Raw genomic sequence first — 19639 nt, forward strand, 5'->3', positions numbered from 1 at the left:
GGTAAATATTTCTAGGATAGGACTTAAATCTTGATGTTAGCTATTGTCTAAGTAAGTGCAGCTAACACTGGAAATTAAGTTCTTTTTAAAAAAAAACTATGAATGCAGTTTAAGTATTTAAAATACTCTAGGTGGCAAAAAGCTCTCGGATACAAAATAGTATAGTATCAGAATTAGGAATTTTAAAATTTTGCCTTAAAATTTTCATTCCAATTTCAAATATTTTAAAATAATTAGTTTTCTCTTTGTAGACAGTAAGTAGATGAATAATTTGACAGATTGCTCAAAGAAAATTAACTAGCAAATTTATTATAAATTCAAATAAATACTACAGAATTTTCTAACCTTTTGTTTTTAACATTACAGTTCCAGGAATTCAACTCTAAGAATGGTTTTGATCCTTTTCTAAGGAATATAAACCACAAAATGTCAGTCGGAAAAAGGAAAGAGCAAGATATGTACAAATGTAGGAATATTTTAAATGCAGAGGTTATAGAGCATGAAGACCAAGATCCTCCTTACCCAACATATTCAAAAACTGCAAGACCTACTAATAAAACCTGGCCTCATGATCCTGGCATCACCACAGCAAAGACTTTAGACACAAAGACTAAGCTAAAGTTAGCCCATGATCCCGATTTCATCACAATAAAGACTTTAGACACTAAGAAAAAGTTAAAAGAAAGACTACCAAATGTATCTCTACCTAATTTTGAAGGAGAATCATCAATGACTGGAAATGTAAATACATGTCGCTTCTCAAAATCATTAAATCTTACTTCTCACCTAGAAGGTTTAAAACAATCAATTATGCTCAAGTCAATTTTAAGTAAAAATCTGCAAGACCTTTCAGATAAATTATTTTCTAAACCAGAGTTTTCTGTGGACACTGAAGCAAGAAAGGAAAGTCGTAGTTCTCCACTTCCGAGTGTTTATGATGAGCCACGAAGTAGTTTGGAAAACAAAGTATTTGAAAAAGTTAAAGATTTAAATAGCTGGCTTTCAGAAAAAGATATTTTAAGTTCAAAGTCTCTTTTAAGACAAATAATTAAAGATATTCCTGCAGATTCACTTTCAGAAGGTGGACCAAGAAATTCTCCAGTGGTAGAAAGGGCACTTGTCTCTGAAAAACACTTGGAAGCTGGTGAGATTGATTTTCCAATAAAAAATAATTTCAAAAAGAAACATTCAAAAATTGAACTGTCTAGCTCCAAACCAGATGTAAGTGACAGTGCACATGATTATGTTATAAAGCAAATATTCACTGCACCTGTCTTCTCAGAGTTGGAAGTGGGAGTGAAAGAATTAAGTGAGACATCAGTAAATTTGCAGAATCAATTACCCACAGCTTGGGAGAGTATATCTTCAAATATTCTACTTCAATATGAGGAAAACAATGATGAAATAGAATTGCCACAGGCCAAATCTGTTATAAGCCAGATAATACAAGCATTTCCTATAGATAGTCTTTTGGAATCTGGGATAATCAAAGTGATAGAATTAGATAAAGAATATCAGAAGAGATCTGTGATGGCTTCAGAGACCATCTTTGCTGGAGAAGAGCCAAAGTATTCCACAGAGGATTATTTGGAAACCCAAAGCAGTACAGAACCTCTTTCAGAGCAGAATACACTCATCTTTCCCAAAGAAACCACTTCTTTGAATAGAGTTGAATATGTGGATGAAGGTCAAAATTTATCCCTACAACATTCAAAATATCAGTCAGCACCAGATAAAAAAACAGATATGCCAAATAATAGTCAGAGGTTTGATAGAGAAGAAAATGATCTAAATTCTACTTTAGAAAATTTAAGTAACTCATTAATGGTTAAACTTAATGATTCAGATGTAATAATGTTAAAATCCTTCTTAAAACATATGTTTAATATTTTTTTCAAATATAATCAGTTTGATAGAAGACAACCAGAAAAAGAATTAGAAAGACTAATTCAGCATCCTGTTCCAAATAATACAGAAGACCTTGAAGAAATCAAAGAGAATTTTGATAAAGCAGATAAATTAGACAGAAAACCTATTTTGAGTCCAAAACTGCGTATATTTCTAGAAGAACTCTCAGAGTCAGAAATAAAAAACTTAAAATCTGAACTAAGTAAACATATCCAACATTACCTTGTAGAAAGACTTTCAGAATCTGGACACATCACCAAAGAAGACTTACCAAAAATCTATCAAAATCTGTATTTGATGAATGAGAAAGTGGAGCCAAAAGGGCAAAATATTTTTCTGGAAAAATATTCGGAAACTGTAAAAGAAATCATGTCTTTTGTAAATAATTTTAATCATCATTTCATAGATAAACATTTGGAAATAAAGCTAAGATCTTTTTTAAATGAGATTCTCCAAAACTATTTCCTAAAAAACCTTTCTGAAAGCAGTTTATTTAAAGAGACAGAATCTGAGACTGTCCACTCAAACATGTCTTCTCTAAGAACTAAAAGTGCCTCCATATCTTTTCATGAGTTAAGACAAGACATTTCAAGGGGGAGTTTTGGGAAAAGACTTGACTTAGAGATGAAATATCCTTTAAATAAATCTCTACAAAATTATCTTATAGCTTTAACAGAAAATGAACTTTTAAATCTAAAAGCCAATTTAAGCAAACACCTCCAGAGCCTTTTTATAGAAAAACTTTCAAAGTCAGGACTACTCACAGAAAGACAATTAGAGGGGATCAACCAACATATAAATTTGATCAATTCTAGTACTAAACCATTAAAATGTATAAAGCCAGATTTATCTTTTAGAAATGAAAATCAACTTATGGAAGAGAATTCAGAAAAGCAAAATAAATATTCAAAAATTATTCAAAAAATGACTTTACAAAAAGTTCCTAAAGATAGACTTACTGAAACGGAACTGACCAAAAAGGAAGAAAAGGAATATTTTTCCTTACAGAATATTAAGGAAAATCCATCAATAATTGAGGAACAGAAAAGATACTATCCTAAAGAAGGAGCCAAAACCCTGAGATTAATTAAACTACAACCTTCTTTCATCAAAAATACCCAAGTGATTCCATTAAATAAGTCATCAGAAAGACTTACAGATATAGTGCTTAAGAAACACAGGAAAGAATATGGTTTTATCCAGCTTCCTCGAGCAGAAAATTATGATTTTAAAACAGATATTCAAGACCCACATAGTTGGAGTGGCAAATCAAAAACAAGTCAGTCAAATGTTTGCTTTGAAAGGACACCAAAAACAAAGCCCCTTGAAAAAAAAGAGCACAATATGTGTAAGTTGATAGCACAGGAAAAACCTGAAGCTGTACTGTCACTTTATCCAAGAATTCCTAATTGCAAAATGCCAAGTGAAAATGAAGACTATGTATACAAATACACTTTTCCTTCCAGGCAGAGTAGCACTTTAACTCATTTCAATTTAGAGGCTGGGGAGAAATCAAAGTTAGAAGACCAGTATATTCGGAGATTGAAAGGAAATAATAATAATAATAAAAAACAACATTTAGTAACATTTGCACAATACAAAAAAATACATACTCTTTCTGTAAGAGAAAATGGAATTTGTGATGAAAAATATGCCAAGTTCCCTGAATCACAGTCTTTAAAATACAAAATTGTGGAAGCTCAGAAAAACTCAAAACCATCCCTCTTCCCAGAAGTATTAAAGACAGAAAATCTAAAGCCCAAGGTCCGAAAAGAAAGAGACCGTGTCAACAAACAAAAGAAGTCATTTAGCAAGATACTACCAACCACACTGCCCACCACAAGAATTCTAAGGAAATCTGTTCCAAGAACATTGCTTCACTGGACTGCAAGAAGAACTATACATGTAATACTGTTTTTCTAAGTCTTCTCGTTTTGTATTTAGCAAAGTTTGTAAATCTACTTTAGGGTATATATGTCTGTATGCAAGTATGTGTGTAACCTTTGTTGCCCCAAGATATACGGACTGTCAAATTTTAAAAAATTCTTCTGACATTCAAATTCACCTCACCCAATTCAAAACGCAGTCACAAAATCAGGGGACTGGTAACACATTTAGTGCCTTTGTGTAAAATAGATAAAGGCCACTCCCTCTAGAGCACGAATTAGAAAAAGACACCCTTTCTTCTGAGCTGACACTGTAGACTGAGACACCCTGGAGCAAGAGCACATTGCTCTGTCCATGGAAAACTGATTTCAGCCACAACTCACCCCTCAGCCAGGGGCTCCATGCAGGCACAACCGATACAATTATTGGCAGTGACTGTATATACTATGGAAACATAGCTGGGATTTTGTTTTCATGCAGATATAAATATATAATTCTCAGATTGCTAAGTTATATTTGTTTCAGTAAACAAAGATATGTGCCAGTTATTCTGATAAGCATTAGATATGCAATTTTTTTTCAAATTTATATATATGCATTTATAATCTACTGGACTATGGATGAAAAAATTTTAATTTAACTTCTATTACCATTGCCCCTCTGGTATATCATGTGCTAAGAAACTTGGAATTCAAACCTATTTATAATATTAACATAAAACAATTAGGAAGGTGAACCTGCTGCCAGACTTTATGCGAACCATTCTAAAGCAAAGTTAAAATCTAGGAATGGAAGGACTTACTTTAATTTTCTGGACTACTGCTCTTCTCCGTTAGTGTATATAAATAGGTATGACCCACAACTGAGAGAACTCATAAATCCCAAAATAGTATTACATTGATAGTTTGATGTGCATAATCCTTTGAATGAGAAAATAGGTCTAATTTTGAACAGTTGCTTTTTTTTTCTTAGAACAGTTGCTTTGAATTTGCTTTCATAGTAAAGCAAATTTAGCTTTAGTAAATAGTAAAATTAGTAGCAGGGAAAATATTATCAATGCAGCTTATACTCTTAACTTTGGATTTCTCTTTCCTATTAAATTTGGTGATTTAGTATTGACTGTGTGTATACACTTAGTGGATACGTGTGTGTATCAACTATGACAAGGAAGTAGAAGATGGGCTCATAGTTTTGGGAAAGGAAAGACTTTCTGAAGTTCCTTTACACAAATTGAATCTTTAATATCATTTTTCCAAACAAAACAATAAATAGTGTTTATATCATATAATATGAGATCATATAGGATCTCAGAAACTTTATCCTAAGAGTGGGCAGGAGAGATGGAGTTCTCTTTATTTTTCTCTGTTAAACCAGCAGTCCCTAAACTTTCCTCTCCAGTGGAGTTGAGAAAATTGAGTGGTAGGAGAGCATTTTTTTTTCAGATCATTGGAAAGACTTGCTCATCTGATTCTTTTCTAAAATCCAAGAATCTCCCAAAGGAGTCAAAATAGAAGATCAGAAATTGAATTGTAGGACCATCCAGAAAAGTAACCAGTTGTGTGGGTCTCCATGCCCTTCGGCTGGTACTCCAGCAATCAGTTATTTCATCTGTAAAGCAAGAATTATATATTACCAAAGTAGCAGAAATTCCCTTAAATGTGGCTTACCTAATTGTTCCACATACATAAGAGGAGAAGAGGAAGAATGTTTCCTTGCCTTCTTCAAACCCAGGCAAAAATAAAGTAGGTAAAATTTGTTTTTAGACTCTTTATACCCCCTTTTTTGTAAATCTTTCTTGCACTAATTCTTAGTCCTGTACAACCTCTCTCTACCCTCCAATTCTATTAATTCATTCTCACCTTCTCTCTAAATCAGGATAGCTTATTGCTTTGGTGTGGTCATCTCTGCAAAGTGTTAAGGGACAAGATGCTCAGACTGCATGGGAAACTAGTTCATACTAGCGTAAGAATGACTAATAGCTCCATAGCCTCTTAGGGATAATTGTAGGTTATTATATGTTTATTATAAAAGAGAGTCATATTATGTAAATTTTTTAAAAAGGAAAGGAAAACAAAGCCCATAATCCTATCACCCTAACCCAATGATAATTTTTAAAAAATTAATTTTGGTGTATATCTTTCTAGTTATTTTCCTAAATGTTTTACTTCTTTACTCAGAATGTACATAAAAATTTTTATTACTTTAAACAGTATAACTATGTCCTTGGATGCCAGGATCTCTATGTGTGCGTGAAGGTGCATTAAAGAAGATGTTTATTAACTTTTAAAGAATGAAACTCTGGATGATATAAAGTATCAGTTCATGATTTATATTTGGGGTTGGAGAAAATATATTTTGGAGAAGAATTATAGAATAGGCTAACTGCCTTGGTCTAGGAGTCTGATTCCTTTTTTTTTTTTTTTTTAGGAGTCTGATTCCTAAGGACAGCTCTCCTAAGTTTTTCTGGTTTCCAGCTTCGTATCTTCTATCCCTTCTAAAATACAAGATCCTTTGAAACATTGGCCTTTTTTTTTTTTTTAAAGCATGGTTTCTTTTTTCTTTTTCTTTTTCTTTTTTTTTTTTTTAATTCATTCATGAGAGACAGAGGCAGAGACACAGGCAGAGGGAGAAGCGGGCTCCATGCAGGAAGCCTGAGGAGGGACTCAATCCCAGTCTTCCAGGATCACACCCTGGGCTGAAGGCGGCGCTAAAGCGCTGAGCCACCTGGGCTGCCCCAAAAGCATGGTTTCTGTAATAGGATCTAATAGGAGGCATTGGGTTTAGGATCTGAATTTGGGGACTGCCTATAAAATATTTGTTGCCTTTATTTTTTCTCTTTAACTGTTGATATTACAAACTTCAGTTCTTGGAAATTTGAATGTATTTTTAAGAAAACTAACTCACCAACCTGAATTTTTATTTTAATATTTAGGATTGTTCGGATAGATTTGAGGATATACCTGTGACCCCATTTAAGCATGCTGAACAAGCAAAATCAAGAACAAAGCTTTTAGGAAAAAGCTCAGATGATAGCCATAATCAGTTAAAACACTTCACAAGACCGAATACTGCTCCAGAGGTTAACAAACGGCGAGAGAGCTACAATGGAAAACTTACAAGTCCTCGAATGGTTTCAGCAGGCTTAGTGTACGTCAATGATGCAATCCCAAATTATGAAATCCATAAAATGCGGCAAAAAAAAAGATTAAGAGAGAACATTGAAAAGTGTTCGCTCATTTGTGATATTATCCAAATGTTAAAAGTTCAGAACGATATATAAAGCCAACAGTCAATTTCTCCAATTAACAAAATGGTTTGGAGATCTGTCCTTTTGTGTGATAGAAATCAACCAAATTTCATCTTGTTAGAACCATTTTGTTTAAATTAAAATGAAAAAGAAGCACTTTTGATGTAAATGTGTTTTTGTTTATGAACCTTAGGGAACAGACCAAGAAATACATATTCAGTTCATATTTGTTAAGTTTTATTTTCCAGCTTTTCTCTCTTTTTACTGTATAACAATATCCTATCGGTTGATAGTCCTCTGATTTCCCAAATCTTTGTTAGTCTCTAAATTATTTCTGTCTACCCAGTGTTCAGGGTCTTTATTTGCAGTTATTTATGTTTAGCCTTTTATTATGAATATACTTATTTTTGGCTCTAAGTATATTTCCAGATGCAACAGTATGTAATTTTCTGGGCTTAGGGAACATCCACTAATTTTAATATCATCTGCTATTACAACTTTTGCACTATAAATAAATATAAGAACAGATTTAATACTATTTCCTGAGGCACCTCCTATGGTGGACCGACTCTTCTAACTTACTCAGAAAACTGTGAAAGGACCTCTTTAATAGCATAAAACTTAGGAAATCACATTAAACTGTAGAAACAGGGACGCCAGGGTGGCTCAGCAGTTTGGCACCTGCCTTCATGCCCAGGGTGTGATCCTGGGGTTCTGGGTTCGAGTCCCACATCAGGCTCCCTGCATGGAGCCTGCTTCTCCCTCTGCCTGTGTCTCTGCCTCTCTTTCTCTCTCTGTGTGTCTCTCATTAATAAATAAATAAAATTTTAAAACTGTAGAAACTGCATAAAAATTAGCAAGATGAACATAGGATTTATTTTTATTATTTGAGAGAGACTTCTGAGAATTGGTTTTACCCCCCCTCTTTTTTTAAATTCAAGTATAATTAACATGCAGTTTTATATTAGTTTCAGGTTTACAATATAGTGATTCAACAATTCTATACATTACTAAGTGTCCATCAAGGTAAGTGTACCTTTAATCCCCTTCAGCTGTTTCACCCATCCCCCGACCTACCTCCCCTCTAGTTACATTTGTTCTCTATATTTAAGAGTCTGGTTTTTGTCTTTTTTTTTTTATTGTTCATTTGTTTTTTAAATTCTACATGAGTGAAATCATATGGTATTTGTCTGACTTATTTCCCTTAGCATTATACTTTGTAGATCCATTCATCTTGTGGCAAGTAGCAATATTTCTTTCTTTTTTATTGCTGAGTAATATTCCTATGTGTGTGTGATGTCTATCCATTCATCTAGCAATGCACACTTGAGCTGCTGCCATATCTTGACTATTGTAAGTAATGCTCTAATAAACATAAGGATGCATATATCTTTTCAAATTAGTGTTTTTGTATCCTTTGGGTAAATACCCAATAGTAGAATTACTGGATCATATGGTAATTCTATTTTTAATTTTTTGAAAAACTGCCAGACTGTTTTCCACAGTGGCTGCATTGGTTTGTATTCCGGCAAACAGTGCATGAGGGGTATTTTTTCTCCACATCCTCACTAACACTTGTTATTTCTTATGTTTTTTATTTTACCCATTCTGACAGGTGTTAGGTAATTTCTCATTGTGGTTTTGATTTGCACTTCCCTGATGATGAGGGATGTTAAACATCTTTTCACGTGTGTATCTTCTTGGGAAAAAGGTCTATTCGTCTCCTCTGCCCATTTTTAAATTGGATTATTTCTTTTGGGAGGTTGAGCTGTATAAATTCTTCATATATTTTGGATATTAATGCTTTATTAGATATATAATTTGTAAATATCTTCTCACATTCAATAGGCTGTTTTTGTTTTGCTGATGGTTTCCTTTGCTATTCAAAACTTTGTATTTTGGTATAGTCCCAATAGTTTAATTTTTTTTTCCCTAGCCATAGTAGACATACTAGAAAAATGTTTCTATAGCTGGTGTCAAAGAAATTATTGCCTATGTTTTCTTCCAGGAATTCGGTTTCAGTTCTTACAGTTAGGTATTTAATCCATTTTGAGTTTTTTGTACAGTGTAAGAAAGTGGACCAGTTTCATTCTTTTACATATAGCTTTCCAGTTTCCCAACCCCATTTGTTGAACACATTTTTTTCTCTCATTGAATATTCTTGCCTCCTTTGTTATAGATTAGTTGACCTTAAAAGCATGGGTTTATTTCTGGGCCCTCTATTCTGTTCCATTGATCCTTTTTTTTTTCTTTCAAAATTTAAATTCAAGTTCATTCACATATAGTGTAGTATTTGTTTCAGGGGTAGAATTTAGTGACTCATCAGTTAATATAACACCCAGTGCTCATTACATCAAGTGCCCTCCTTAATGCCTGACACTCAATTACTCCACCTCTCACCCCTATGTCTTTTCTGGTTTGCCTCCCTCTCTGTCTGTATCTTGTTTTTACTTCCCTTCCTCTATGTTCATCTGTTTTGATGGAATTCCACATATGAGTGAAACCATATGGTGTTTGTCTTGGACTCATTTCACTTAGCATAATACATTCTGGTTGCATCCTAGTCATTGCAAATGGCAAGATTCCATTCTTTTTGATAGCTGAACAATATTCTAGTGTGTGTGTGTGTGTGTGTGTGTGTGTGTTGAACATTTGGGCTATTTCCATGTTTTGGCTCTCACTGGTATATATGTCTGTTTTGTGGCCATCACCATACTGTTTTAGTTATTACAGTTTTGTAGTATACCTTGAAATCTGGGTTTGTGATACCTCCTGTTCTGTTTTTATTTTTTCAAGATTGCCTTGGCTATACAAGGTCTTCTCTGGTTCCATATAAATTTTAGGATTATTTGTTGTAGTTTTGTGAAAAATGCTATTGGTATTTTGACAGGAATTGCATTAAATCTGTAGATTGCATTGGATAGTATGAACATTTAAACAATATTGGGGGATCCCTGGGTGGCGCAGCGGTTTGGCGCCTGCCTTTGGCCCAGGGCGTGATCCTGGAGACCCGGGATCGAATCCCACATCAGGCTCCCGGTGAATGGAGCCTGCTTCTCCCTCTGCCTGTGTCTCTGCCTCTCTCTCTTTCTCTCTGTATGACTATCATAAATAAAATAAAATAAAAAAACAAAAAAAAAACAATATTGGTTCTCCCAGTCGATGAACAAGGAATATCTTTCAATTTGTTTATGTCATCTTCAGTTTCTTTCATTGATGTTTTATAGTTTTCAGAGTAGAGATCTTTCATCTCCTTGGTTAAGTATATTTCTAGGTATTTGGTTCTTTTTGGTGCAGTTGTAAGTGAAATTGTTTCCTTAATTTTTATTTTTGCTATTTCATTATTAGTGTATAGAGATGTAACTGATTTCTGATATTAATTTTGTATCTTGCAATCTTACTGAATTCATTAGTCTGTTTTAGCAGTTTTTTTGTGGAGTCTTTAGGGTTTTCTATATATAGTATCATGTCATCTGAAAAGAGTGAAAGTATTACTTCTATACCAATTTGGATGCCTTTTATTTCTTATTGTTGTGTGGTTGCTGTGGCTAGGATATCCAGTACTGTGTTGAATAAAAGTGATGAGAATGGACATCCTTATCTAGTTCCTGACCTTAAAGGGAAAGTTCTCAGCGTTAAGTATGATATTAGCTGTGGGTTTTTCATATATGGCCCTTATTATATTGAAATATGTTTCTCTAAGCTTGACTCATTGACAATTTTTATGATTGGATGTTGTAGTTTTTCAAATGCTTTTTCTGCATGCATTGAAGTGATATGTTTTTTTCTTTTTTAGATTTTTTTTATTTATTCATGAGAGAGAGAGAGAGAGAGAGAGAGAGAGAGAGAGAGAGAGGTGGGGGGCAGACACACAGGCAGAGGGAGAAGCAGGCTCCATGCAGGGAGCCCGACGCGGGACTCAATCCCGGGACTCCAGGACCGCGCCCCGGACCAAAGGCAGGTGCTAAACCGCTGAGCCACCCAGGGATCCCCAGATCATATGGTTTTTATCCTTTTTTCTTGTTAATGTGATGTGTCATGTTGATTAATTTTCAAATTTTGAACCACCTTTGTGTCCCAGAAATAAATCCCATTTGATTGTGGTGAATGATTTTTTTAAATGTATTATTGTATTCCATTTGCTAATATTTTGCTGAGGATTTTTATATCTATGGTTATCAGAGAAATAGGGTTTTGGGTTTTTTCCCATACAGTCTTTATCTGGTTTTGGTATCAGGGTGATGTTGGCCTCATAGAATGAATTTGGAAGTTTTCCTTGCTCTTTTTTTTTTTTTTTTTTTTTGGAATAGTTTAAGAAGAATAGATATTAACTTTTCTTTAAATGTTTGGTAGAATTCCCTGTGAAGCCATCTGGTCCTTGTCTTTTGTTTGTTGAGAGATTTTTGATTAGTGATTCAATTTCATTGCTAGTAATTACAGTGTGCAGATTTTCTATACCTTCCCAATACAGTTTTGTAAATTTATATGGTTCTACGACTTTGTTTCTTCTAGGTTGTCCAATTTGTTGGCATATAATTTTTCATAATATTCTCTTATAATCCTTTGTATTTCTGTACTGTTTGTTTTTTTTTTTAAGATTTTATTTATTAATTTATGAGAGAGAGAGAGAGAGAGAGAGAGAGAAAGATGCAGAGATACAGGCAGAGGGAGAAGCAGGCTCCATGCAGGGAGCCTGATGCAGGACTCAATCCCGGGACTTCAGGATCATGTCCTGGGCCAAAGGCAGGCGCCAAACCACTGAGCCTCCCAGGGATCCCCCGTACTGTTGGTTGTTATTTCTCCTCCTTCATTTCTGATTCTGAGTTCTTTCTTTGTCTCTCTCTTTTTCTTTTGACAAGTCTGGCTAAAGGTTATCAATTTTTTTGACTTTATGAAGAACCAGCACCTGGTTTCATCAACCTATTGTATTGGTTTCTTTTTTATTTTGATTTATTTTTCTTCTAATCTTCATTATTTTTTTCCTTCCAGTAGCTTCTGCTTTTGTTTGTTCTTACTTTTCTAAGTCCTTTAGGTATAAGGTTAGGTTGTTTGGAATTTTTCTTACGTCTTCAGGTAGGCCTATATTGCAATAGCCTTCCCTTTCAGAATGCCTTTTGCTGTATCCCAAAGATTTTGAACCATTGTTTTCATTTGTCTCCATGTATATATTAATTTCCTCTTTGATTTCTTTGTTGACTCATTCATTGCTTAGTAGCATGTTAATTAAGCTCCATGTATTTGTGTTCTTTCCAGATTTTTTTCTTGTGGTTGATTTCTACTTTCATAGCATTGTTGTCAGACGTATGATATGTGATTTCAGTCTTTTAGTCTTTTAAAATATGTTCAGACTGTGGCCTAATGTGATCTATTCTGGAGACTGTTCCATATGCACTTGCAAAAGAATGTCTTAGGATGAAATGTTCTGAATGTATCTGTTAGATCCATCTCATCCAATGTGTCATTCAACTCAGCTGATTTCTTGTTTTCTGTTTGGAAGATCTCTCCATTGCTTAAATGGGATGTTTTAGTCCCCTACTATTATTGTATTATTGTCTATTTCTTCCTTTATGTCTGTTAATAGTTGCTTTATGTATTTGGGTGCTCCTATGTTGGGTACACAAACGTTTATAATCGTATCTTCTTGTTGGATTGTTCTCTTTATGATTATGTAATGTTCTTCTTTCTTGTTACAGTCTTTTTAAAGTCTGTTCTGTCTGATATAATATTGTGACCCCAGCTTTCTTTTCACTTCCATTTGCATGATAAATGTTTTCCAACTCTTCACTTTCAATCTGCATATGTCTTTAGCTCTGAAATGATCTCTTGTAGATAGGAGCACAAGATGGATCTTTTTTAATCCAGTCACTCTGTGTTTTGATTGCAGCATTTGGCCCATTTACTTTCAAAGTAATTGTCATTTTGTTACTTGTTTTATGATTGTTTTTTGTAGTTCTGTCTTCTTTTGCTCTCTTTTTCAGTTTGATGGCTTTCTTTGTGATATGCTTGGGTTCCTTTCTGTTTATTTTTTTGCTTATCTATTATAGGTTTTTGATTTGTGGTTACCAGTAGGTTTATATTTAATATCCTATTCATATAGCAGTCTATATTAAGTTGATAGTCACTTAAGTTTGAACCCATACTAAAAGCACTAAATGTTTACTCCCCTTATGCATGTTTTATATATATGGTGGAATATATTACATCCTTTTATTTTGTGAATCCCTTGGCCAGTTTTTATGGATGTAATTGATATTACTGCTTTTGTGCTTTAATCTCTGTAGTTTTTAAATTTTTATTCCAGTATAGTTAATGTGCAGTGGTATTTTCATTTCAGGTATACAATATAGTGATTGAAAAATTCCATATATTATTTAGTGTTCATTAAGATCAGTGTACTCCTATTCCCCTTTACCTTTTTCACTCCTCTTCCCACCCACCTCCTCCCACTACTTCCCCTTTGGTATTTGTCTTTCTTCTCTATAGTTGAAAGATTGTTTTTAGTTTGTCTTGCTCTATTTTTCCCCTTTGTTGTTTCTTAAATGACACATATGAGTGAAATTACATGGTATTAGTCTTTCTCTGACTGGCTTATTTTGCTTAGCATTATATTGTCTAGCTTCATCCATGTTATTGCAAATGACATGTTTTCATTCTTTTTTATGGCTGAATACTATTGTGTTTATTTACTATACCTTCTTTATCCATTCATCTATTAGTGGACACTTGAGCTGTTTCCATAATTTAGCTACTGTAAATACTACTACAATAAACATAGGAGTGTATGTATCCCTTTGAATTAGTGTTTTTGTATTCTTTGATTAAACTACCTAGAATTATGATTGATATTGCATTCTACTTTAATTTTTTGAGGAACTTTTGTACTGCCTTCCACAGTAGCTACACTGGTTTACATTCCCACCAATGGTATACTAGAGTTCCTATTTGTCCATGTCCTTGCCAACACTTATTATTTCTTGTGTTTTTTATTTTAGTCATTCTGATAGTGTGAGGTGACATCTAATTGTGGTTTTGATTTGCATTTCCCTGATGATGAGGGATGTTGAGCATCATTTCATGTATCTGTTGGCCCTTTGGATGTTTTCCTTAGAGAAATGTTTATTCATATCTTCTGTCCATTTTTAGTTGGATTATTGGTTTTGACATATGTTGTGTCAGTTCTCTATATATTTTATTTTTTTAAAGATAGATTTATTTATTTATTTATTTATTTATTTATTTATTTATTTATTATTTATGATAGAGAGAGAGAGACAGGCAGAGACACAGGAGGAGGGAGAAGCAGGCTCCATGCCAGGAGCCCGACATGGGACTCGATCCCAGGACTCCAGGATCGCACCCTGGGCCAAAGGCAGGTGCCAAACTGCTGAGCCAACCAGGGGTCCCCAGTTCTCTATATATTTTAGACACTAACCCTTAATTGCCTGTGTCATTTGTAAATACCTTCTCCCATTCATTGTTGTTTTTTAATTTTGTTGATTGTTCCCTTTGCTGTGCGGAGCTTTTTAGTTTGGTGTAGTCCAAATAGTTTATTTTTTGCTTTTATTTTCCTTGCCTCAGAAGACATATTTAGAAAGATATTTTACTGCAACGTCAGGGAAATTACTGCCTGTGCTCCCTTCTAAAATGTTTATGTTTTCAGGTCTCAGATTTAGGTGTTTAATCCATTTTGAGTTTACTTTTGTGTATGGTGTAAGAAAGTGGTCCAGTTTCATTGTTTACATGTAGCTGTCCAGTTTCCCCAACCCTATTTCTTGTAGAGACTATCATTCTCCCATTGCATATCCTTCCTCCATTGTCAAAGATTAATTGACCATATAATCATGAGTTTATTTCTGGACTATTTTGTTCCATTGATCTGTGTGTCTATTTTTGTGCTAGTACCATGTGTTCTGATATCCCCAGTTTTGTTGTTCGTTTTCAAGATTGTGTTGGTTATTTAGGGTCTTTTGTGGTTCCATACAAATTTGAGGATTGTTTGTTCTAGTTCTATGAAAATTGTTGTTGGCATTTTGAAAGGCATTACATCTGTAAATTGCTATGGGTAGTATAAATATTTTAATGTTTGTTCTTTCAATCTATGAACACAGAATATCTTTCCATTTCTTTGTGTTATTTTCAATTTCTTTCCTCAGCATATATAGTTTTAACAGTACAATCTTTTACCTCCTTGGTTAAGTTTATTTCTAGATATTTTATTTTTGGTGTAATTGTAAATGGCATTGTTTTCTTAATGTCTCTTTCTGGTGTTTCATTATTAGTGTATAGAAATAAACAGATTTATGTACATTGATTTTGTATCCTGCAACCTTACTAAATTTGTCTGTTCTAGTAGTTTTTAATGGAATTTTAAGGTTTTCTATATTTATATAGTATCATGTCATCTCAAAATAGTGAGTTTGACTTCTTTACCAATTTGGATGCCATTTATTTCTTTTTATTGTCTGATTGTTGTGGCTAGGATTTCCAGTACTGTGTTGAATAAAAGTGGTGAGAGTGCTCCAGACCTTAAAAGAAAAGCTGTCAGTTTTTGGCCATTGAGTATATTAGCTGAGAGTTTTTCATATAAGGCCTTTATTATGTTGAGATATGCTCCCTCTAAACTTAAATGTTGAGGGTTGTTATCATGAATGGATTTTGTACTTTGTCAAATCCTTTTTATACATCAATTGAAATAATAATATGGGTCTTATCCTTGTTCTTATGGATGTGATATATCATATTGCTTTGCAAATATTGAACCAACCTTGCATCCCAGGAATAAATTCCACTTGATTGTGGTGAATGATTTTTTAAATATATTGTTGGATTTGGTTTGCTAATACTTGTTGAGGATTTTTGCATACAAGTACATTAGGGAAATTGGGTTTGGGCTTTTTTTTTCAGTCTTTATCTGATTTTGGTATCAAAATCAAAATTTTTTTTTCAGTCTTTATCTGATTTGGTATCAGTTGGTCTCATAGAATGAATTTGGAAGTTTTCCTTGCTCTTATTTTTTTAGAATAGTTTGAGAATAGATACTAACTATTTTCTTTAAATGTTTGGTAGAATTCCCCTGTAAAGCCATCTAGTTCTTTTGTTTTTTGGGAATTTTTTGATTACTGATTTAATGTCATTGCTGGTAATCTCACTGTTCAAATTTTCTATTTCTTCCTGGTTCTGTTTTGGTGTAGGTTATGTTTCTAGAAATTTATCCATTTCTTCTAGGTTATCCAGTTTGTTTGCAAACATTTTCTTCAGAATATTCTCTTACAATCCTTTGTAATTCTGTGGTGGTGGTGGTGATTTCTTCTCTTTTGTTTGATTTTGTTTGCATTATCTCTCTTTTTATTAAGTCTGACTAGAGGCTTAACAATTTTGTTGACTTTTCAAAAAAATAGCTGTTTTGTTGATCTATTGTTGATCATTTATTTCTGCTTCAATCTTTATCATTTTCTTCCTCTGCTGGATTTGGGTTTTGTTTTTCCTTCTTTTTCTACTTCCTTTAGGTATAAGGTTAGGTTGAGATTTTTCTTGCTTTATGAGGTAGCCTTGTATTGCTATAAACTTCCCTCTTAGACTGCTATTGCATCACAAAGAATTTGGAACATTGAGTTTTCATTTTCATTTGTCTCCATGTATTTTTTATTAACTCTTAAATTTCTTTGTTGACCTATGCATTGTTTAATAGCATGTTATTTAAACTCCATATATTTGTGCTCTTTCCAGATGTTTTCTTGTTGATTTCTAATTTCATTGCATTGTGGTTCAAGAAGATGCATGATATAACTATCTTTTTGAAATTGTTGAGACTTGTTTTGTGACTTTATATGTGATCTCTTCTAGAGAATATCCCATGTGCACTTAGAAAGAATGTGTATTATGTTGTTTTAGGATAAAATGTTCTGAATGTATCTATTAAGTTATCTGGCTTAGTGTGTCATTCAAAGCCAAGGTTTCCTTATTGATTTCCTGTTGAGGTGATCTGTCCATTGATGTAAAAATGTGTTAAAGTCCCTACTACTATTGTATTGCTGTCAGTTCCTTTATATTTGTTATTAACTGTTTCATGTGTTTTGGTGCTCCCATGTTATTTGCAAAAATATTTACAATTGTATATTTTCTTGTTGAATTGTCCCCTTAATGATTATTTAGTGGCCTTTACCTCTTGTTAGTCTTTGGGGTCAGTTTTGTCTAAGTATTGGTACCTTAGCTTTTTTGTCCTATCCATTTGCATGATAAATGTTTCTCCATCCTCTCACTTTCAATATGCATGTGTCTTTAGGTATGAAGTGATTCTCTTGTAGGCAGCATATAGATGGGTCTTGCCTTTTTATCTGTTCTATCACCTTATGTCTTTTGATTGGAGTGCTTAGTCCATTTACATTAAAGTAATTATTGATATGCATTTATTGCCATTTTGTTTTGGTGGATCTTCTCCCATCCTTTGAGTTATTTTTCTGGGTTATACTGATGTGAGTGTTAGCTAGTTGTATCCATAGGATGAGGGGAGTTTAGGGCCCTTCTGCTCCACCATCTTTGCCAGAAGTCCTCTGTACTGGTCTTATAAGTGATTTATCTATTACCTTTCTTATGTTTGTATGTACCTGTGGAGTTTTTTCCTTTTCTAATTTTCTTAATCCTGTTTATGGTTTTTTCTTTCCACTGAAAGAAAGAATTCCTTTTAACACTTCTTATAAGCTGGTTTAGTGGTGAGAATTCCTTTAACTTTTGTTTGGGGAATTATTTCCCTCCTCCTATTCTCAATGATAATATTGCAAGATAGAGTATTTTTGGGTTTTTTCTTTCAGCACTTTGAATATATCACTCCACTCCCCTGTGACCTGTGAAGTTTCAGCTGAAAAATCAGAAGATAGCTTTATGGAGTTTCCCTTGTATTTTCTCTTGCTGCTTTTAAAATTCTCTATCACTACCTTTGCTATTTTATTGTGTCTTGGTGTGGATCTCCTTGGGTGGATTTTATAGGGGGTTCACTGGACCTCCTGGGTTTGGATGTGTTTCCTTCCCTAGATTAGGTAATTTTTCAGCTATTCAAATAAATTTTCTTCCCCTCTTTTATCTTTCTTGTCCTTCTGGGATCCCTATAATGCAAATATTATTATTATACTGGATGGTGTTGCTGAATTGTTAATCTATTTGCATTTTTTATGATTCTATTTTCTTTCTATTCAGCTTTCCATTACTTTGCCTTCCAGCTAACTGATTCATTGTTCTGCATCCTCTAGTCCACTATTTATTTCCTCTACTGTAATTTAATTTCAGTTTTTGAGTTAGTCTCTGATCGGTTTATATATATACACACACACACACATATATATACATACACGTATGTATAATGTATACATACATTATATATACATATATAAAATTTTCTGCTTATTGAGGGTCTCATTGAGATCCTGATCTCTTTTCTCATGTCAATTGTCTTTATGACTATTACTTTGAATTCTGTATCTGGCATATTGCTTATCTCCATTTCATTTTGGTTTTTTGGTTGTGGTTTTGTCCTGTTCCTTCATTTGGGGCAGTCCTGTTTTTTCATTTTGTCTATCTGTTCTGTTTGGGGAACGTCAGCTACATCTCCTGATCTTCAAGTAGTGGCCTTTTGAAGAAGGGGTCCTGTAGTGCAGTGTATGTCCTCCCATTCATTAGAACCAGGAACTTCCAGAATGTTTCTTCTGTGTTGCATGCACCTTACTGTCGTGATTCAGTCACTTTTGCCTTCAGTCCAGTCATTTGCAATGGCTCTCTGCCTGTTGTGGGCAGGGTTTGGGCCCCGTGCTGTTAAGAGGCCAGTCTGGGGCTGTGTTGGGCATATAGTTGGGTTTGGACCAGATGCTTGCCCTCAGCCTATTTGCTGGGGTTAAGGGTCACACCAAATTGCAGGGTGTTCTGAGTTGTTCCCTATTAGTGGGTGGTGATGGCATTCAGATTAGATGTCTGGCCCTAGTTCACAGTTGGGGCTACAAACTGTTGTGTATGGTTATCTTCCCCTCTCCCCAGGGTAGGAGTAACTTTGGAGTGGCACTGGTTAGTGGGAGCTGCTTGTAGGATGTGACACTGCAGTAGTCATATTGGAGGGACTCTTCCCAACTGGGATAGACAGGATGGGGTGGATCCACAGAAGTGGGGGAGAGTGTGGTGTGTTAGCCAGCTAGGTGGAGTGTTCATGCTGTTTCCTGAAGGTGCCCAGCTATTGAGGCAGTGGAGAAGTGTTCCTGCCAGCTCTTTTGTTCTGGAACAAGTCTCCTAAAGATTCCTACCTCGCCAGTGCATGTTTTGAGATTAGTAGATAAATCTCTTTCCTATGTATCCAGGCACTTTCCAAACTGCTGCTTCTATGCTATATCTCAGCAGGATTGTTTGTTATGGTATACCTTAAAGGGTGGGGACTCAGTTTCCTATCAGTCTCTTAGAGCTGAGCCCATTGATCTTTAAAGTCCCGGGAATTAAGCCCTACTGAGGGTTAAAACTCATTAAGCCCCACTGCTTTTCAAAGCCAGATGTTGTGGTAGCTCATATTCCCAGTGCAGTCCCCCTGTATCTGGGGTACCTGATGTGTGGTCTATTTCTCTCTTC

The 19639-nt window shown here is 34.4% G+C and overlaps 1 protein-coding gene across 13 annotated transcripts in view; it reads left to right on the plus strand.

Moving 5' to 3' along the window:
- The window catches only part of C2CD6 (C2 calcium dependent domain containing 6), a 122139-nt gene that overhangs the window by 101688 nt on the left and 812 nt on the right, over positions 1 to 19639 (plus strand). For 11 of the 13 annotated variants that reach the window (XM_072741003.1, XM_072741010.1, XM_072741006.1 and 8 more), the window contains 2 exons: positions 367 to 3813; positions 6728 to 7198. In XM_072741003.1, the coding sequence (XP_072597104.1) occupies positions 367 to 3813; positions 6728 to 7075 (3795 nt within the window). In that variant the 3' untranslated portion in view covers positions 7076 to 7198. Of the gene's footprint in view, positions 1 to 366; positions 3814 to 6727; positions 7199 to 19639 lie in introns of those variants that run through there. The other 2 variants (XM_072741009.1, XM_026002454.2) reach the window with 2 other exon arrangements.

This window comes from Vulpes vulpes, chromosome 16 (assembly GCF_048418805.1).
Source record: "Vulpes vulpes isolate BD-2025 chromosome 16, VulVul3, whole genome shotgun sequence".
Lineage (NCBI taxonomy): Eukaryota > Metazoa > Chordata > Mammalia > Carnivora > Canidae > Vulpes > Vulpes vulpes.